Consider the following 20691-nt stretch of genomic DNA (forward strand, 5'->3'; position numbering starts at 1 on the left):
GCCCGGCATCCCTGCAGGAGCTACGGCAGCAGCGGCACGCTCCTCCCTGTACCCGGGCCGGGAGCTGGGGCTGCTCCTGGAGAGCCGGGGTGCGTTTCTGCGAGCAGCAGCACGTGCTACAGGCAGCAGAGCTGCGCAGGAGCTGTGAGGGGGGAGCTGGCAAGAGGGGGTAAGGGGATTAGTTCACAAGAACTTCGTTTTTATCAGACTGTGAAAAGTTTGTTTTAGCTTCTGCTCTAATGAAGCCACAGTCAGATTCGAAAAGTTTTTTTTGAGTATTTATGCCTTAAAGAATAGGGGATGCCAGTTCAGCTTGAAAGACCTGGTTACATTGGGAACCTGCCACAGTAAAAATTATCTGAAAATGTCTATTCACTAAACTTTTGTTTTTCTGTGAAGCACAAGTAAAAGCAAAACAGTGTTTTCTAGCTGTGTTGGTGTTACTCAAAACACAGTCAGTCAGCAAGGTTCATGGGTGTTTGCCATGTTTTTCAGAACTTTGCCAAGAATATTTTTGCAATTCTTCAGTCGGTAAAAGCCAGAGAAGAAGGCCGTGCACCTGAGCAGAGACCGGCACCAAATACAGCACCCACGGTAGGAGCAGCACTTTAAATATCATGGCTGTGGCTCCCAAAGTGAAAGTATGAAGTGTCTTGTCATCATGAAGTTCAGAGTCTGTCTGGGTTTAGTTCCAGTGAAAGAATAACTTTCAAGCATAACTTCACAATATTCTTTGCCTTAAGTTTACATTGAGTGGTATTTAAAGAGTTAAATATATCAATTCAATTTGTTCAATATGTTCTTTTTATTTGGAGATTAAACTGTTAGTGCCAGCTTCCATATGTACAAAACAGTAGCTACGTTCTGCATCTAGTTGCAAAAAAAAAATAAATAAAATAAATTAGATGAGACTATTGCCATTTCAAACAATGTTTTGCAGGTTTTTTCTTTTCTTTTTTTTTTGACAGATAGGGTAGCAAATGTTTAGGAATCTGGAACATGACTCATGAGTGGGAACAGCTTGAACTAGATTTCTTTTGCCTGTGATAAATCAGGAGAACAGATTTACAGGTTTATTGTTTAAGCCTCTCTGGGTTTTAGACAGGAATTGGTTTGTATTGTGATGTTTACTATTCTGCTTTATGAAACCTAATATATTCTGTGAACTCAGTGGCAGTCTGCTGTGAAAGCTATTTAATCTTGGATTTATTTTTGATACCATTGCATTTAACAAAGAACTAAATTTAAATAGCAAGATGAATTTCAGCACTTAAATATTTGCTTTGTGTTGAATTTCATATATTGTAAACAGGACTATTCAAATATACCATTCAGAATAATTGTGACTATGTAACTAAGTCATCCATGAAAAAAGAATGAATTGGTATTTAGTGTGCTGCTAGATTGACACAGTTTTAAACTTTTTTTTTCCAGTATGCCTTTTTTCCTCCAAACTTGTTTTTATTCTGTAGGTTTATCAGATTTTTAGCTTAATCAGGTTTGCAAGGAACATAGCATGTGTGTGGCTGAAGGCCTAACCATGAGTTGTCAACTGACAGTTTTTTTTCTGATTCTTGAGATATTACAAAAATACAGTGTTTTCATAAAACCTTACAGATTCCACCTAATGTGGTTCATTACTTCCACTTCAGTCTTGTCTCAGTTTTTTGTCATTCCTGTTGGTATGTACTTTTAAACTTTTGCTAAAATGAAAAACATCAGAAGTTTTCAAATGCATTGAAACTCTTACACAAGTTAACTGATTTTTCTACTCTTAAGCAGTTGCATGTAATACTTTATGAAGTTCAAAAACTACTAAATACCTTTTTGGATATTTTACAAATCTTAATTTAACCTGTTTTAGGATCCCACTTTACGAAATAAGCAACCTATTCCAGCTGCCTACAACAGATATGATCAGGAAAGATTCAAAGGAAAAGAGGGTAAGTTGATCATAAAGCTGCTTAAAAAATATGAAAATTTGGAACTGGAACTGACCAGATGTAACGTTAAGGTTGGCTGTGGGGGTTTCTGTGCCACTGCTTGTCAAACCCAAGACCAAAAAATACATGCAACTGTGCCTAGAGATAGCTTTTTCCATAGGCAAATCTGGTAATCAAGTCTAAAAATATTACTTGTTAGAAATTATTTCTGCCTTTTAGGAAGCAAACTAAAAACTTAAACAGAACTTGTTGAAAAATTTTGTTTGTTTGGGGAGGGTCACATGCCATCAATAAAAAAAAAAAGCAGAACTGCAAAAATAACTATCAGATGCATAAAATAATTTCCCCTCCCCCTGCACCCACAATCACAATTATTCTAGGAATTGTTTCCAATATTCCATTGGAATAAAAGGCAGGCGTAAATTACAGTACTACATAGATATTCAGTTTTGATGTCTACAACTAGAGAAGAAAAAGCATAAAACATAACACTAAGGAGAATTTCATGCCATTAGAAATTTGTGAGGGTTTTTTTTACATGCACTTCATAATAGGTAATGTAGAAGAATTTCAAAATCTGACTATGCATCTCCGAAGTTACTAAAAAAAATAAAAATGCTTTGTACATAAGCACTTACAAGTGAATACATTGTTTGGTTGTTTTTTCTTCCAGCGTTTGAGAGCGTTGGTCAGATATTATATTCTCTTAAACTCTATACCCTGTTGGCCTCAATATACTTTTATTTCAGTCCTTTGGTTTTCATTTACTATTCTCCTTGAAAATTGCACTAAGGAGGAGAAAAAAAAAAAAAGCAGGATACTTGCTAGCTTTTTAAGCATTGAAAAATAATCTACAAATAGCATCCGTGAAACTTTGTTGTTTAAAAAAAGCTGTGGGAAGTAGAAAAAAAAAAGAGGAAAAAGTGTCCCCCTCCTCTGATTTTTTTTCCAAGCAGAACATGAAGAGTATTTCTACTAATGTCTCTTCAGTTTTGTGTCTGATAATTTCTAAACTTCAAGGCTTGAGCATTTGCCATGTAGCTTTCCTATTATTACTGTTTCCTCTTAAGAGTAAAAAACGGTAAATATCTATCCTGGACAGTAAGAAATTAAAGTTAGAGAAGGAAATTAATAGACAAGTATGACAGTTAAAATGTATTAATGCATATATCATGTTGTGGACTATTTTACAACAGCAAATACATTTTTATCATCCTTTGGTAAGGGGATGACCAGTGTTCCTCTAGATGATGAATTGCATAGTTTCAGTAAGCAACCCAGGTAGAGCACATCTCTATTAAACAGGTGAATATATTTTATGCTTTTATTGTGTGTGTGGTTCAAGAGGTCATAGGAAGTAACAGGTTTTGTCTGGCAGGAAAAAGAACCCAGAAGAGTTTGTCCAGCAGGTTACCAGTGCAGTTTTAATATAGAAATTTGTGAGCAGAAATCAAAGAACAATGAAATTAAATGATTGTCAGGGGAAGAAAAAAACCAAACCTGTTTCTGCTTGTAATTAATATCAATGAAAAGTGCATTTATGTGTTGTGTAATTCCGAGGATTTTGAGGATTCTGTCAGTACTGAAAAGGACTGAACCATCCTGTGGGTCTTGTTCCAGCTGAAAGGTTCTTTTGTCATCATAGTAATTATGAAGTGCCTGAAATGGTCATATTCTACATCAGCATAGTTATCATTATCACTCTGTTCCTTTTTAAAACATGTTTACACACCTTGCCTTTTCAGTTTCTTTTCTTTGGTTTAGTCACACACTGTGATAATTTCATACTTTAATTTTCATGGTGTATTTAAAAAAAATACATTCTTTCAAATAACTGATTCGTATTTCTAATGCTAGTCTACACTCCACCTGACTTGGTACTACACCAGTGCTATTCTTAAACTATGTGTTTCCTCTACAGTGTTGATTTATGAATGACATTGGTGTAGTAGTTATAGAAGTTCCATGGAATTAGTAATTAACGTCTAGATTTCTTAGGAGAGGACCTAGAGATATCAGAGATCTTTTCCTCAGCTGTGAATTAACTTTAGAAAATAGCACAAGACCTTATTTATTTATTTACTTATTTCTGGGGTATTCTAATGTAAGAGACTCAAACTCTGTGAGGAATATAATGTAATTGAAATTCACCTTGAAGTAATTTTCAAAATCCATAATTAGATATTAACATTTTCCTGTGCCATGCAGTGCAAATAATATACTTGGCTTAAAACTGAACTATATGCATTGTTTGCAACTGTGTTACAATGATCTCATTCCTTAAAGCATTTTTAATTTAAATGCTCTCAAAATCAAGTTGTGGCCCCAACAGAAATACAGTGCAGAAGTGATGTTGTCACTAAAAGAAAAATAGTTAAGACATCTCTGTTTCACAAAGATTTTTTTTTTAACAGCCAATTTAATAAGAATCCAGAATTGCCAGTAGTCTATTTATTGAAAACTTGCAGTATGTGGGATTTTGGGGAAGAAGTCTGAAGGCAAAGGAGGCAGATTACTTAAGTTCTAGGTACAATAACATGCAGTCTTCTGACCAAAGTGTTCATGTGTATTAGTAATGATGGATAGCAAATGACCTAAAGCTGAACCCTACAGATTTCTGAGTATGAAGGATTTCCAGATCTTACTCTGTGTATGATTTGTTTTGTGCATGTCCGGTTGACCAAGGGTTGCAGTAGGGAGGATTGTATGACGTGCATAACAACGTGCGTAGTGATTTTAGCTTAAGATTGAAACAAAGCCAAGAGAAGCAACAGCTCCTAGCCCTTTGCCTTTGGGTCTCATCTGTTTGCTCTGTCCTCAGATCTTGAAACTCTACGAAGGCTTCACAGCACTCCTCTGACAGTTGCATGGTGATTGTAGCTAAATGCCATTTGCAGTTTTATATGATATTTTATATATTCTTTTAGTACACTATTACAGTACACTGTACTATTATTCATGGAGACTTAAAGTTTAGGCAGCAGGGAGGTCAGCTGTGTCTTTGACTATTTCTGTGTTGGTTTAATATGGATATCTGCAATAGTCTTACTTTTAGCAGTGATTCAAAGCTTGTAGAGCTAAAATAGCAGGTTAAAAAAAACGTTAACGTGAGATACATTAAGTAGACTGAGTTGCAGTCAAGTTTGTCTACCTTTGTGATGAATGGTTACTTCTAAGGTGGTATCAGGATACTTCTTTGGTTGGCTTACCTTTATAATCTCTATGCCAAAAGGGACAGGCTTTGTTGCTAGACTGGTTTAGGTTGCTTTAATAATAAATGTGAGGGGGCTTTGTAACTGTTGAATACTATTCTTGAAGAGCAAAGAAATAATCCGTTATACCTGCAGTCAGCTGAACTGCTTGTGCAGTCCTGAGTCAGTTTGTAGCTTTCTCTCGAATGGATGTCTTAGCGCTGCAGCTTTGATGAGGAAGGGGACTAAAGCTTTGAGCTAATGTGATGTTTGTTCCATAGTACACTGCAGGTAATAATCTGTTTTGAATGAAATACCTTGGTTTTCCCCAGTTTTTTAGGTGGCTGTACCTGAGAGACTTTTTCATGTGCTTGTTACTTAAGTGATTCCAGAGTGTAAAACAGTGCTGAGATTATCTTGAAGATTTGCATTTTCTGATCCATTGAGTGTGTCTAACAGTATAGATGGAAATGTAAAGTTTCCCTGTGCTACTCTAATAATGTCTAAGTCCCATCCTTTAAGGACAGTTTGTGGAATGTTATTCTTGCATGTCTGCTGTTGTTGCTGTCCAGGTGTCAACACAGTAAAAGCCAATCACTGTAAAAATTAATATTGTTTTAAGTCTATTTAGTATAAATTGGAAAAGGGCTTGCTGTACAGCCAACTGACTTCATATCATAACAGTGAAAAGAACATTCTTCCCTATATCCACGTTTCCTTCAGGAAAGCTTGCCATTAATTTCCTGCTCTTGTCATTTTATGTTTGAATCGTTCATGTAACTGGGTTGGATTTTCAAACACAGCAGCAGTTTTTCAGAAAATGTGTATGGCGAGATTTCAGTCAGTCCTAATGTTAAACCTAGGAAGTAGTGGACTATAAAATGTGATTTCTTTCTGTGCCTAAGTAGTAGGAGTTCCAGAATACTGAAACTCGACTGTCCTATTAGACTTTTTTATTAATTCCATTCATTTTTAAGGATACAAGATTCTGCTTATTTCTAGCAGAGAATATGTGCAAGACATTCCCATGGGGGGGGGGGGGAAGATTACAGTCTCTGTCGCTATATTCTGACTTGATGTGACCAAGTAGTTTGTTAACATACCTGTTCGTTGCTGGAAAACATACACAGATTCATATGGTGATTTTTCTGTTGGTACTGTGAGAAACTTAAGAACCTGGTGTTACCTGCTTGTAAAGTGGTTATTGAAATGTTTTACATGTGCTGGGAATTTTGTAAACTCTAGTTAATATAGTTGGAAATGTAGGCATGAAACTAACTTCTACTTTTTATAGTACTGAAAAGGAGTGCTCAGTAAACTCATGTAGAGTGAAATTCAGTGTCAGTGATTTAATTATTGTAGGTGTGAAAATGCGTTAGTGAATCATTTTCTGGGGAGTCAGCAGAGCTGTTGCTATCTCTGTTTCAAAAAGTATACAGCTGGAAAAAGAAGTGGTTATTCAATCTTACTCATCCACAATTCAAACAAACTCTTTAACTAGGCTCTCCAGTGTTTCAAAGCCATGAATGATCCTTTGTACTGCTTCTGTTTGCCTAGATTCCCTTCCAGAAATTCAGGTTAATTTAAGCATTTTTGAAACTTACTCCTTTTTTAGTGTATCAGCGCTCAAGTTTGCACCCAGATTGGGTGCTGCTAGAAGGGCATCAGGTGCAGAGTCAAAATGCAGTGTGACCTAGGTTGAAGTGGAGCAATGGCCTTTAAGCAAAGGCAAGGCGCTTTGAGTATTAATACTCATATGAAAGGAAATGCAATGTATGTCCACACTTTGGAGAATATAATCAGTCCAATAAGCTGATGCTCTAGTGTGCTTATTTTAATTTCCAGGTCTAATTCTTTTAAATGAGAGGAGGCAGTCACGTTGATATATCGTGATGCTGGAAAGGTAACTAGTGATGAACCACATCAAAAATATGTATGGTTCTTTTGACAACCTTTGGGTTATTGAACTGTGAAATTATGGTGGTAATACACGCAATGACTACAGGAAAAAAGATAGTCTTAATATTAACTGACTAGTTTATATTTTGAAGCATTGGAATTGATTATTCAATAGTAGTTACTGGGTTTAGTCCATAATGATGTAGTTTTTAAAGGCTTTTCTTATTCAAGATGGTTTTAATAATGTTTTTGTTTATAAAACTGATTACATCTGGCAAACAGTTGGAATACAGTTTGACACAGTGCATTACTGTTGGGTTTTGCTTGCATTATTTATTCTTCAGTGTTAGACTTGCATTTAAAATATTTAGTATGGATTGCTTTTTGCTTAAAAGAAAGGTGTACAGTACAGCCTGTTTTGTAAATTTACTGAAAAATCCCAATGCATTAAAGACTCTCAAGTTTTCTTTATAAGCAATTGTTCCATATCTAATCCTAAGTTTGAAAATAAAGATCCAGAGTCTTGCCATCATGATTATTTGTTTATTTAAGGTCTCTTTTTCATCTTAAATACTTACCCTTTCCTTTAGTAGTTGGCTTATAATTTCAGCTTCTTCCTCTGTTACTATCAGTGAAGCTGTGATTTTGAAATCACAGTTTTGGAGTTGCAAACAAATTCTTAGCCGGTCGTGAATGTTTCATCTCTGTGCTGCTGCGTGACTCAGCAGCAGAGGTTGGAGCTGAATTGAGGGGGAAGGAGGGAAGAAGCACATTGCATTTCTCCTCTTAGTCAGAGGCTGTGATACAGCATTTGCACTGATGTATGCTGGCAGCACGTCCCCTGGTTGCTCTGTATTCTGCTCTTCTTTACTCTGGCCTCTTGGGCCTGTTGTAGCCCAGCAGTGGTTTTGAGCAGCTGCACCAGGGACTGCTTGAGGTCAGGCGCTGCCCTCAGCGAATATTCTGGAAGAAGTGCTGCGCCGCTTTCTGTCCCGGCCTTTGAATGTCTTTTACAGCCAGCTGCAGTGACGTGGATAACAGCTTCTCAGTCATTCCCTAAGCGGGAACATGGCCATAGCTGGAGTTCCTGCCTTGGAAGCATTTGTTTTCAGCTTAGCATAGGCTGTGTACAGGGAGTGGTGTTGAAGGTACTGTGTGTAGCCAGATGTACAAACTGTTAACATTTTCTTTAAAAAAAAAAAGGGGGGGGGGGAGGGGGGTCGTGATTGTGCAAGTGACAGAGCTCTCACTTGTGGCAATATTTAAGTCTGTAATAAATGTGATGGCTGACTGGTAGACTGACACATGCTAGATGTCAGAGAATCGGGAAGAAGGCTATATTCTGAGAAAAGACCAGTGTCAATGCTATTATCAGTTGAAGGAGGGTTGCTGCGGTCATCTGGAAGCTGGTAATGCTTAACTCTCATTTGGCAATTACTTAAGAGCTTGAGGTAGGCAGGTTCAAAGCTGGCAGGGGTTTGGGAGGTGGCATCCTCTGCTTGCCCCACTACCTATAGGTAGCAGACCCTGGCATTTCCACCTTATGCCTTATGTTGGCCATTTAGTATCTCTCAGATCTACATCACTAAGAAAAGGCACTATGCCAGTTTTTACTGATGGCTGATTTTTTTTTAAAACCACCTGAGTAGCTGTTAAATAGCTTTGGGAGGCCCATTTAGCTGCCTGAAAAGCAGCATAGTGTGTCCTTTCTCTAATGCTTGAGTGAACAGTGGCTCTTTGGGATCCTGGTTGCTTGCTAGCAGGAAGAGTTAGCAGAAGGCTGGGAGCAGGAAGCCGGTGATGGCTAGAGCCATGTTTAGTGGCTCTTGTTGCTCATTAAATGGAACTGGGACAAATTTTACAAGGGACTCTCTCTTTTGCAAAAGATGAAACCATTTGTGGTAGAGCAAAGGCTTGTGCCCCACCAGTGCCTCTCTCCCATTTGCTTCACTTTTTAACTGTGCCACTGACTCTTCTCTGACAATCAACGTCTGTGCGCCTTTATTCCCTTTGCAGTACTAATGGAGAGTTGGGTGTGTGGGGGGGGTATTAATTCAGGGGGAATGCAAGGTTTTGTTGGGGACAAAATAGAAGAGACCAAAGGGAAGGAATAGAAACCTAAACAGGGAACAAATGTGTGGAGGTAATAACAGAACTGGTGTTCGTGCTTGGAAAAAAAAGGAACTGTGATAGACCAGGCATGATGGGGGAGTGGTGCTTGCTGGTCTTGTTCAGGTGTGTGTGTATGCATTGGAGTTTGGGAAGAGCTTCTGATTGAAATAATTCGAAATTCTGTATGTCCCAGGGAAGAAGAACCCATAATAGGCCAGGCCGGGAGGGGAAAAATTCCTCTGTTGCTGACCTTCTGCAATTCACAGGCAACTGTCATCCTAGATTATTCATCTCTGTTTTATGTCACTTCAGGTCAGCAAAAGCATCTCCAAGTTTGGAGAGCTCTGCCAAGTATTCTGTAAGCCCCCAGGCACCACCTGAAATATTAATGTTTCTTGCCCAGCGACAGTGACCTATATAGTTGAGAAAACTGTTGTCCGTGGAAATGTTGGTCAGATGCAACTTCACTATCTTAAACTCAGGTTCAGTTCTGTGAATCCTGAGCTGAGACTCAATGCATAATTACTTCTTGGGGATGGTGGGGAAAGGCAATATCAATTTTATAAAGAGAAGCTAGGCTTCATAAAAATTTTCCTTTAAGTAAAGACTGCATTCATGACTGTACCTGCATTTGATTTCTCAGAACTGATTCTATGTAGCTCAGAAACATTAAGTCTGGGAGAAGGAAGGCCTTAAGAAGCTGATGTATGGAACGGCTGGACTTGAGGTGTCTTCACACACTGAGGTCAAGAATGGCTTCTGGCATGGTGAACAGTGCATGTAAAACAAAACATGGTCCGTAACTCTAGGCTCTTCACTTGGTAGTTGGCAAAAGATTGGGTAGCACATTCAAGGAAAAGGAGAAAAAACAAAAATGGTGTTCAGAAAGTAGATACATACCTCTGTGGTGGGAGGAACATCATCAGTTTTTAACTCTTAGGCATCTTTTGTCTGGGTACTAGAGAGTCATAAAATCTGGGAAGCTTCTCTGCCTCATTTCCTACAACTGTCTGATAATCTTCCTCATTTAAGAAAGAAAGGAGGAGCAACCATAGAGTCTTCCTAGAGCATCTGCATTGTTTTCAAGATTGTCTGAGTTTCAATTTAAGTTAATTTACTCTTGATAGGAGTAAGAAACTCTAATAGTCTTGGAGCATCTGTTATTTTTCTTGGACTTTTTGTATGCTCAAGAAAGAGCATTATTTTTGGCCTTTAATGCTTTTGTGCTGATGCATTGTGTGAAGGTGATGTAATAAATGGCATTAATCTCCCTATTCCCAATAATTGTTTCTGCACAGTATCCTTTACACAAGTCTAGCTGGAATCGCACAAAAACTGCTTAGGCATAGAAAAATGTTTGCAGTTGCTATGTCGATGCTTATTGTGGCCAGCTGTGGCTTGATTGGGGGTTATCATGCCGTTTTAAGTATGAATGAATGGGGGTTATCATGCCATTTTAAGTATGAATGAAGTGAGCTGTTGGTTTTTAGGGTCAATTGACAGCAGAGATATGAGACTAGGGAAAGTACAAATGGAAAAAGGTTTTCTTGCAAGTTTGGGTGCCAGCATGCAGGTGCTGACTTAGTGCACTGAAAATAGGAGGACGGAGAAGGACTATTGAAAAGCGAGAAGGTTATCAGCAGCAGGTTTAGTCACTGAGCACTTACAGACTTGTGGCATTTACCTCAGCATAAGTTCTGCCTCATTAAAACTATTGGGGGGGGGAACTTTTTAGTAACTTTGGTCTTATAGTATGAATTTATGCAGATTCTGTGCTATGTATCATATGGTAATAATATCATTGCTCTTCTGCACCCCAAAAGTGGATTTGCCTTATTAAGTAGCCCTGCTTTTATAGTCTGTTTGTAAACCAGTTTCTTATTGAGCATATTTTTGCATGCATATAACTACAAGTTCAATATGTTGCATTATAATGCATTCTGGGAATATGAGTTTTCTCCATCTTGTAATAAGAAGAATTTCTGATACTGCATGTGTGTTGCAGCACATTCTTGCAAAGATTTAAATTTATGTCCTTTCTCTGCAGTCATTTGAGTGGTCTGTGCAGCAGGAAAAGCTTGCTTTGGTTGTAGAAAGCAGAAATATTGCCTTAAAAAAAACACAGATTCCATAATTACTAACCAGGTTTTATAGTGTGAACAGAACCTAAAACCCTACCAGCAACAAGACCTGTTCCTTGCAGAAATAACTTGAAAGACATTTCCAGTTATGTCAGTTTAGACATGATGTCCCCATGTTCATAATGATTTACAAGAGCCTTTTTTCCTTTGCAGAAACGGAAGGCTTTAAAATTGATACCATGGGCACCTATCATGGAATGACTTTGAAGTCTGTAACGGTAAGCTAAAAGTCTTTTTTTTTTTTTTTTTAATATGTTGTATAGGGATGATAGTGTACCTGTATGTTTGTCAGCCTTGCCTAGGCTCTGGAAGGTCACTTGAGCTGACTAATAGAATTATTGAAAGTTATTTTCTGTAAGAAGATATTTTAATTTTGGTCTGTACATTTCAGAGATTTGTTGTTCAAGGGATATGTCTACAGTAAAAAAGGTGGGATGGGAAGGCTTTACTGGAAGATTTTTTTTTGTGAAAGTTACAACTATTTTGTGCTTGACTTAAATGAAGATTTTTGCTAGCCTTATCTGTACCTATTAAGGACATGACTTGTTTCATACTTATAACTGATACGATACTCTCAAAACTGAAGTAATAAAAGCAGGCTTTAGGGTATTTCTGTTTCCTACTTTGAGTTTAATATAATAACAATAAATTTGTTTAGTGGTGGGAGAATTTGACCTCTGCATTATTGTTGAAACTTTCTATCATAGTGAGATTGACAGTTGTTTCTTTCATGTGACTTTATGATGATGTTGGTGTGGATTGCTACACATACAGGTGAGAAAAGAGACCCTCAAACAGATTTCCTTTTTTTGCCAATATTTGTCTGCGCTTTTGGAAGTGGGTTGAATGCTCTCAAACTAATGCTGTTTTGATCTGCTGGTAAGGAGGACAGATGCTACAAAACTAATGTAGAGCCCTCATTAAGGTTCTTGCCATCTGCATACCTATATAAATCTGATGAATAGACAGCACTAAACACTATCCTAAATCTGTGCACTACTTCTAGTTTGCACTCCTAATTTGAACATAAAATAGTATCTAGAATGTAAATTTCGTAAAACCATTTAGCGCTTTTTTGTTTTTTTTTCTTTGTCCAGTAAAAGCTCATGCTTAAGTTGTTCATTGCAAACCTCCTTCGGTCTTAAAATGTTGCCATCTAGTTAATTTTTTAGTATTTTAAGTAAGGAGTCCATTTAGTTCTAAACAGCAGTGTTTCTAGATGAATTCAGAAGTTCACTGGTGAAGAAAGAAAATAGTCCGTTATGCCCAAAGGTTTCTTCTTGCTACTTGCACTTGTTAGTTTACTGACAAGTTCACTTGCTGTTTAGTGAGGGGTCAAGCAGCATCAGGGCAGATTTCCATGGCGTAATGTTGTGTCTGTTTCAGATGGTGGTTTTGTGATTTACTAAATGGGTTGTGTTGAAGTTGTCCGGGGCAGGGTGAAAGCAAGCTTCTAGTAAAGTACAAACAGTCAAAGGTTTTAAACTTCATAGTGTAAGAACTCTGGAAGTGAAAGAATGCACAGTAACTCTAAAAACAGTTTTTTTTCCAGAGTTCATTTAAAAGAAGTAATTATAAGGCTTTTTTGTTCTAGGAATCCTGGCTCATACTCAGTTTGCTACCTGACATTTTGAAGTAGAGTTACTGAGCTGTCCTTGATGGTTTGTTCTGTTAAGGAAGAAAATACAGCTAATATTAGAATAAATCTTTTTTGTAATGTAAACTAGAACTTTTGGAAATAATTGTTTCTTAATGCATGACTGCACATAGAGTCTCATTTGGTGTCACGAGAAGCGTTAAAATTCCATCTGTCATTTAGACATTTTTCTAAGAAAGAACTTCTAAGTGATTTTTTTCTAAGTGAGTTTTTGAGTTTTCCAGACTATTAAAAAGATGCCTTAAATGTTCAGCTCATTCATAAATAGTGGTGACATATTGACTTCGTATTTTAGAGGGGAAGAAATAAATCTGTTAGTTACGTGGCACAGAAATGTTCATCTGTTCTTGTCTAAACTTTGTCACAGTGATGGACCACATAGACCTAACCCCTAATCTTCAGATCGTTTTTTTTTTTGTATTGAGTACTTATTCTCCTACCAGCTACTAAATTTCACACTATGCTTTTTTCACAGTGTTATTGTGGTTTGTCCTGATTTTTAATGCCAGACAAAACTGTGAGGAAATGGAAAAGTAATTTCTCCCCAAAAGGTTAATGGATAAGTACATTATACTCATTGGCTAAACCATAGGAATATAGAGGATAGCATAGGATTTACATCCTATGTTATGTCTTGCCTGCTCTCCTCACAGGAAAGGGTAATGTAATTCCTTTCCTGAACTCATCAAAATCCATCTCAGTGCAATTGAAATGTTAGGTTGTTCTTAGAGGCTGTCTTCAAACCTCAGACCTCCGATTTCCAGCTGACTTACTAATGATGAACTCTAAAACTTTTATTCTTATGCCAGTGTTTTCTTTTGGCTTAAATACCTTGTGTGCTTCTTCTGTGGTGTTTGCTTCCATGACGTATTTAGAGAGCAACCATACTCTCTTGCAACCTCTTATTTTGCCTGGTGAAACCAGTCAAGCCCTCTTCTGAAATAAGCTTTCAGTTCCCATGTGGGTAGTCTCTCTTTAGCTATTCCAGTTTGAATTCATCTTTTTCTGAACATGGAAAAGTAAAATTGTACATAGTATTCCAAGGGAGATTTCACCAGCAGTGTGTGCAAAGGCATTAGGTAGTATTGCCTTGGGATAGATGAGTTGGGTGTTCTTCCTTATCTTCAGTCTTTATTGCTTTCTCCTATTTTTGCTCCAGTTTCCGCATCGGTTATGAGCTGCCTATTGGAAGAGATTGTTTGTCCTAATGTGATGGTTCAGTTGAGCGTCTGACATTATTGATAATATCTGCTCCTGCTTTTGATTTGTTTCTCTCAAGTGTGTTATTGATTATTTTGGCTTCCTTGTCACACCTTGTCCTTTATTTTCTTTGTCTGAACTATGTTATATTGATTATTTTGGCTTCCTTGTCACACATTGTCTTTTATTTTTTTGGTCTGAACTAAACCTTTTGTTTTGGTGGCTAGTGCTTACCTTAAGAGGCTGATGGAGCCATAAGCTTGCAAAAGTTAAGCTCTTGCTAGCGACAGGAAAAACTTTGTAGATATCTATTTATTAGCTGAAACGTAAACTGTGGCCCACTGTCTGGAGTTGCCTATCCGCTTCTCATGTAAAATGAGTGATCTGTTTTTTTCGTTGTTGTTGTTGCCTGCTATCTTCCCTGTCTTCTGCTTGCTCTCTACTTCTTATTATAATTGTTTGTAATGATTTATATGAAATGTGCAAAACTTCTGGTTTGTATTTGTTCTTGCTGAAATATGAGTTGTCCTAGATGGTTGCTTTTTTTAATAGCAAAACAAACTTCTGCATTTTGACTGCTTTCTTTTCCACAGTGATATTGGAAACTTTCTTAGCATTCAAAATTTGTGCCAGAACAGATGGTGAATGGTGGGCTTTTTTTTTTTTTTTTTTTTTTTTTTAGTAATGTCAGCTAAAATAACTTGTGCTGCTGGCAGTTCTTCCCTGTAACAGGGTTTTTGCTTAATTGGCACACTTACTCTCTCTTAGAAAGAAGTGACTTATTTAATGAATTTTTATTGTGAAGGCATGATTTCATTACTTCTGGAACTGGTTATAACAAGACATCCTCCTCAGAAACCCTTTTTTTAAAATACCTGCCACTCCTCCTATTTGCCTGGGTGGATTAAGTTTGGGAAACCATAAGATGGTCACGGTAGCTCTTGCTGCTGGGCTGCCCAGCAGTGTGTACAGTACTGCAAAGGAGACAGCATGTCTTCTAGAAACATACAGGTCTACCTCCACACTTCACTTTAAGCCCTAATCTCCTGTTAGGTAGAAAAGTTTATGGTTTGAAATTAATCAAATAGGAGGTACAGAGCTAGGGAAGATGAGTGTGTTAGTGTCTCTGTACCATGCAGGGTGCTAGGGAACGGTGAGAGAGAATTTTAAGCTGATATTCTCAAGATGTTCTTTACTTGTGTAGATTAGACATGTTCAGGGCCTTATATTGCTGCTTTTTTCTGACTAAAGAGAAATGTTAACTTGGAGATTAAGCCAGTGCCATCTAGTGGGAGCCTAAAAAGTGGGTTTGACCTTTCTCTTGTATTATACATAATGAAACTGAATTTTGAACTAATTATTGCTGTAACCAGAGAACATGAAATATTTAACTGCTACTGTAGCTTGAGATGTCCAGATGAGAACAGGCAAGCTGTCTGCACCCGTGGTAGTGTCCTAGAGAAGCTGCTTGTGAACTGCCTGTCCATCAAAGCTGGCTTGTACAATTTAGCGCTGAGGTATATGCTCTTCCAAGCTGAGGGCATGCTTTGTATCAACAGTGTGCAGATGCAGATAACATTTGCTTCTCTGTGAGGATAACTTGGGCTTTAGTCACTGATGCTGATTTTACCCATCTTTGTGCTTTTTTCTTGAGTTTTCTTGACCTCAACTGATATGAGAGAAAAGAATAGATCAAAACACTGTCGAATGCTGTGTCAATTGGAAACTATTGAGGTTTGCACAAAAAAAAAAAAGATCTTTTTCAGAATGATTTCCTCTACTTGAAGTACTGGGAGTCCTGACTTAATCCTGAGGGGTGATTCAGTGTTGTCATAAATTTGAATGTAATCAAATAAGATATGCATATCATTGCTTTAAACCCTTCTGGAAATTACTTTTGCCTTTCCTAATTGCCAGAAAGCTCTACTGTTTTTAACCCCTGGTTTCTTTTGGTATTTGTAGCTGCTGGAGCTCAGAAGCTCCCTTTGTCTTTTGTTTTTGCTGCTAGTAATGGAAGCTGTTGTTGATCATCTGCAGGCACACGCAGCCATGACTGTTGTTGCCCTGATGTTGTTTAAAGGTAACAGCTCTTCTGTGTATTAAGGCAGTATTCTTATCAGATAATTTGGGGCTACACTTGAAGAATCAGGGTAGTTAACTAGGGTTTTAGTTTGAGGCATTTTGCTTGTAGCAAACTCAAATGAAAATTTCTGCAGTATATTCAAACATATAGAATTTCCTACTAGAGATAAAACTTAAAAATTTTTAGTCCTTCTAAGTGCTGCGATAATGTTTTTTTCCTATAACTTAATGAAACTAATGTCCAGCTTGCTGGTGTAACATGCCAGGCTTTACAACAATCTTTCAGTTGTAAAATTACACTGAGTATCCATGTGAGAGTATTGATAAGTAAAGAAAATACATTACATTACAGTTAAATACATTGCATAGGAACACCTACTTGTATTAGTATCTTTGTGCCTGGAGTCTGGAAGCTACACTTCAGGCAGGCTTCATTTCGGAAGAACTGGAACACGGGCTCTGCTCCCCTATGCTCAGAGGCCTTGTTTCATCATGTCACGGTTGGTGTCACTTTTTGAGCACTAACTAATCAGAGTACTTTCCTGTTACTGTCCCCCAAATCTTTTGAGTATAGTAGAATCTCAGTAATCTTATTTTGCTGGGGAGGTTATTTAACCTCTGTCTGTAGTAGAATGAAGGGGAAAGCTAAGAAGTTTCTGTAACCTCAAAGCCTGGGAAATGTGTAGGGGCAGAAGAAATCAACGTAGTATGTGCGTGTATTTTATATAAGACTTCAGATAATTGATATGCTTCTGTGTAAGTAGGTAAATCCATGAGATCATATTCTATTTTGTTTTGAATTTATTCTGAGGAATTAAGCAAGCAGAGTGTAATTCAGTGCCAAAACTTGAAATAGCTCTTCAGAAGCATATGGTAGAATTTGATGTCGTCTTTCAATATGCAGGTGAACAGCACTTAATTCTTAAAAAAAAAAAAAAAAAAAAAAAAAAAAAAGTTAAATGTTAGATAGGAGCGATATAACTACATGTCAATGGTTTTCCATGTCATGTTCTAATCTCATTAAATTGTTTGTGAGCGAGTGGTATTGAAGGAGGCATCTGGAGTGGTTTTGAGGGGAGGAGCCTGCGAAACAACAGCTGCTTTGAAAGTGTTTGGCGCTGCCTCGGCCACGGAACATGGTTTCCGGGCCGCGCGTGCATAAGCTGTGCGTGAGGAGAGGATGCGCCCCGTCCCCTCCAGGGGCTCAACAGCGCTTGGGACCTTCTTCGTGCGCGTAATCGTAGCTTGGAAGCAGCTGTGTTGCTTTTATGTTTGGTTAGCAGATTTTTAATCATTACAAAGTTGTCCTCACCCTCTTTTAATACCTGACCTATCAGACGAGCATTGCATAGGTGATTCTTAAGGTAGAGAATTTTGAAAAGCTTTTGTTTTCATTGGATTATTTGTAGTTTCTTTCAAGTATATCTATATGTAACTAACTTGAAACTGATTCAGAATAGTCTTCCAGCATCCTTATGCTGTTACACTTGCACTGCTCTGGGATAACAGACTAGAGGACCCTTTTGTTGAGCTTGTGTATCTGCATACTCCAATAAGTGGGGATGGAGTGCAGCAAAGTTTTCTAAGAACTATTACTGTATTTTATGTTAAAGGTGCACACAACAATTTCAGTGGTTGGCATTTCATTGCCTTAGTCATGTCTCAAATATGAAATAAATTAGTCTCCATTAAAGAGTTTTGGTCTAAATAGACAAGTTGATAAAGACCAAGAAAATTGCATACAAATGCTGCTTTCAAGAAAATGTGTTAGGTTGAACAATGCTGCACTCATTTTCTCAGAGTATTGTAAATCAAGTACATCTGTGCCAAGATATCTTGCCAGTGTACTGCATCATACAATAGAACTGCCTGTTTTGTTCCTCATAATAGGTTTTATTTTATTTTGGGACTAAGAAGTGCAAATTCAAGAAATGAAGTGAATGTCACATAGCTAGTCACACATCTGGAATTTAGGCATTGCTACATTGGCCAGTGTGTTACTGAATAAAAGAGGGAGCAAGACCTTGAGCCACCTAGCTCTGTTATTAAATGAGTGTCTGAAGTCACTGTTCTGTGTAAAACTCAATTGTGTCAGTGTACTAAGTGTGCTCGTGTCGTGCCTGTCAAGTCCTTGAGTGATTTAAATGGAGGAGTGCCATGTATGAGAATCCAAAATATTTCTGAGTATGGAACTTTAGACATCTAGAGAGCTTTACTGACAAAAGCTTAAGAGCCTTAAAAGCTCTTGCTATGAATTTTAAGATGTGCTGCTAGACCTGTCTTGACCTAAAGCTGGATGATACTGTCTACTTTGCTAAGCACATGGGTGTCCCTTCAAGAAACTTTTCTGCAATGTACACGATGAGCTAGAACTCGGGTCCTTTCAGAATAGTCCAGGACTTGCTCTCATTTGGAAACCTGACCCAACTGAAAATGTCAAGCAAATTTCATTTGTGTTCTTTGCCTTAGATGTTTAATTTCTGCTTGAATACCACTTATGCTTAATTCCTTTTGTCTTTCTCAGCTCTTAAGACCTGACTGAAATATCTATTAATGAAAGCTTTATAAAATGTTGCTCAATATCAGCTGAATTTGAGCTACAGATGTTTATACTTTGTCCGAATTGTTCTAAACAATCAAATTCCGTGTTTCACATGGCTTGTTCAATATTAAACAATATTGTCAACATGTTTCTTCTGTATCTCCAAACATCTACTGTAATAGCTGCATCTTCAACTGACAGTTTGTCTGTTGTCAAATTTCTTCTAACAAGGAAGGAAGATCTTAGCTGTTATGTGGTATTCTAATTTATTTAGAATTTGTGAATACAGTGTATAGGTCTTGTGGACCTTTCTTAAAGACTGTCTGAGATATAAGCATATTTTAATCTCTTGCCTCTTTATCAATGCAAATCAGCATGATATTTTTGGCATTTTGCTGAGAGAACCATGAAATCAATAACTATTTAAAAGACTGGGGTCATAGCCTATATAGTATATGTTTGAGGACAGGTGGTTGTTTTTGTGGATTCTTATCTTTAATCCCTTTAGCAAATTTGGATTATAATGATCATTGTCACTGTTTCTAAATATTTCTTGAAAAACCTAAGATCTTAGAAAGTCAAAGGTACCTGTGTGCTGGGTGTTAAGACAGCATGTCAGAAGACATTGGTCCTGCTCTGCAGCATGTCAGAAGACATTGGTCCTGCTCTGAGGAGCTTATAGTCGGATTTACCATCACCTCAGTGAATGTAACTGAGAATGAACGGGACTTGAAGGGTGACAATAGAAAGGAAAATATAGCTACATGAACTATCAGTAGTCATTTTTGTTCCTTGGCCATTGAAATTGGAGACGGCCTGTGGTGGCAGGGACCCTGGTGGGTCCCTGGAGGCAGGGTTTAGGGGCCTGTGGAGGATGGACAGAATAAAACAGTGGAAATGTGTGTGATGGACAGGAGACCAAAAGGTAGGATTCCCCCCCCCCCCATTTATCCATGCTTGCCACAATAATCATGTGGGTAGCTCACCCGTCATCTTAGAAGAGTTTTAAGAGTTTTGAATTCATGATATAGTAATTAAATCAAAGTTACAATTCAATTATTTAATGATCAGCCCAGTCCTGGATGCAATTAATCTGAGCCGATTGATTCAAGATTGCCTTCTGTGTTTAGTTGTCGAGATTATGCTATAGTTGTTAGGCCATGTGACACTTTATTACTTCTGTTTGGTTATTTGCTTTTAATGAGGAAAGATGCAATTGTATGTTTGTGGAAAGACGTTTTCTCCTTGGCAGGATTGCTCCTGTGTACTGTAGCGCCATAGCTGTACCTATTGGGACGTGGAAAGTAGGGTAGCCTGAGTGTTTCCCTAGCAACGCCCACAGGAACATGCTTCAAAGCCCACTCTCATGTACATCTGACTCATACTACTTACTAGTACTTCTTAGTTAAGCCACAGCAAATTCTCTTTTACAGGCTCTTTAAATTATTTTTATCAGTTCTGTATTTTTTCTTTATTGTCAAGGCCGTCCTTGAACATCTTAAGGACTATTGTTTCAATTTATGAGCTTTGCTCTGGGTTTGCTCTTCTAAAGTTCCATCTCCTTTTTGCAATTTTTCTTTTCTTCAGTGTATAGTTAGTGTTTGAATCCAGCCAGAGGGTATCTTAGTGCAGGAGACTTTCTTCATAGGTGTGACTTACCGCCTTTATCATCTTCCTATTACAAGAATGTAACACTAAGATAACATTTTAAAAGGAATATGTTATAGGCAGGTGTTCTTTAGTTCTTGCATCAGAGTGTGCAAGGCAAAGAGTATTTTTTTGGCTCTGAGCATATCAGTCCTGCAAAGCTCAGAATTGAGACAGGTCTTTGGAGGCAAGTGTTAATGAAATGCTAATGTAAGTAATTACCCTGGTTTCACAGTCTTTTGGGGGACAGATTATAAATGATGTAATTCAGCACTAT

The 20691-nt window shown here is 37.7% G+C and overlaps 1 protein-coding gene across 1 annotated transcript in view; it reads left to right on the forward strand.

The window, feature by feature from the left end:
• CDC73 (cell division cycle 73) overlaps nucleotides 1-20691 on the forward strand; it is a 108717-nt gene that overhangs the window by 23405 nt on the left and 64621 nt on the right. The window contains exons 8-10 of the mRNA XM_067300764.1: nucleotides 496-594; nucleotides 1865-1943; nucleotides 11440-11504. Of these exons, the coding sequence (XP_067156865.1) occupies nucleotides 496-594; nucleotides 1865-1943; nucleotides 11440-11504 (243 nt within the window). The remainder of the gene's footprint in view (nucleotides 1-495; nucleotides 595-1864; nucleotides 1944-11439; nucleotides 11505-20691) is intronic.

The sequence above is a fragment of the Apteryx mantelli genome, chromosome 8 (genome assembly GCF_036417845.1).
Source record: "Apteryx mantelli isolate bAptMan1 chromosome 8, bAptMan1.hap1, whole genome shotgun sequence".
NCBI lineage: Eukaryota > Metazoa > Chordata > Aves > Apterygiformes > Apterygidae > Apteryx > Apteryx mantelli.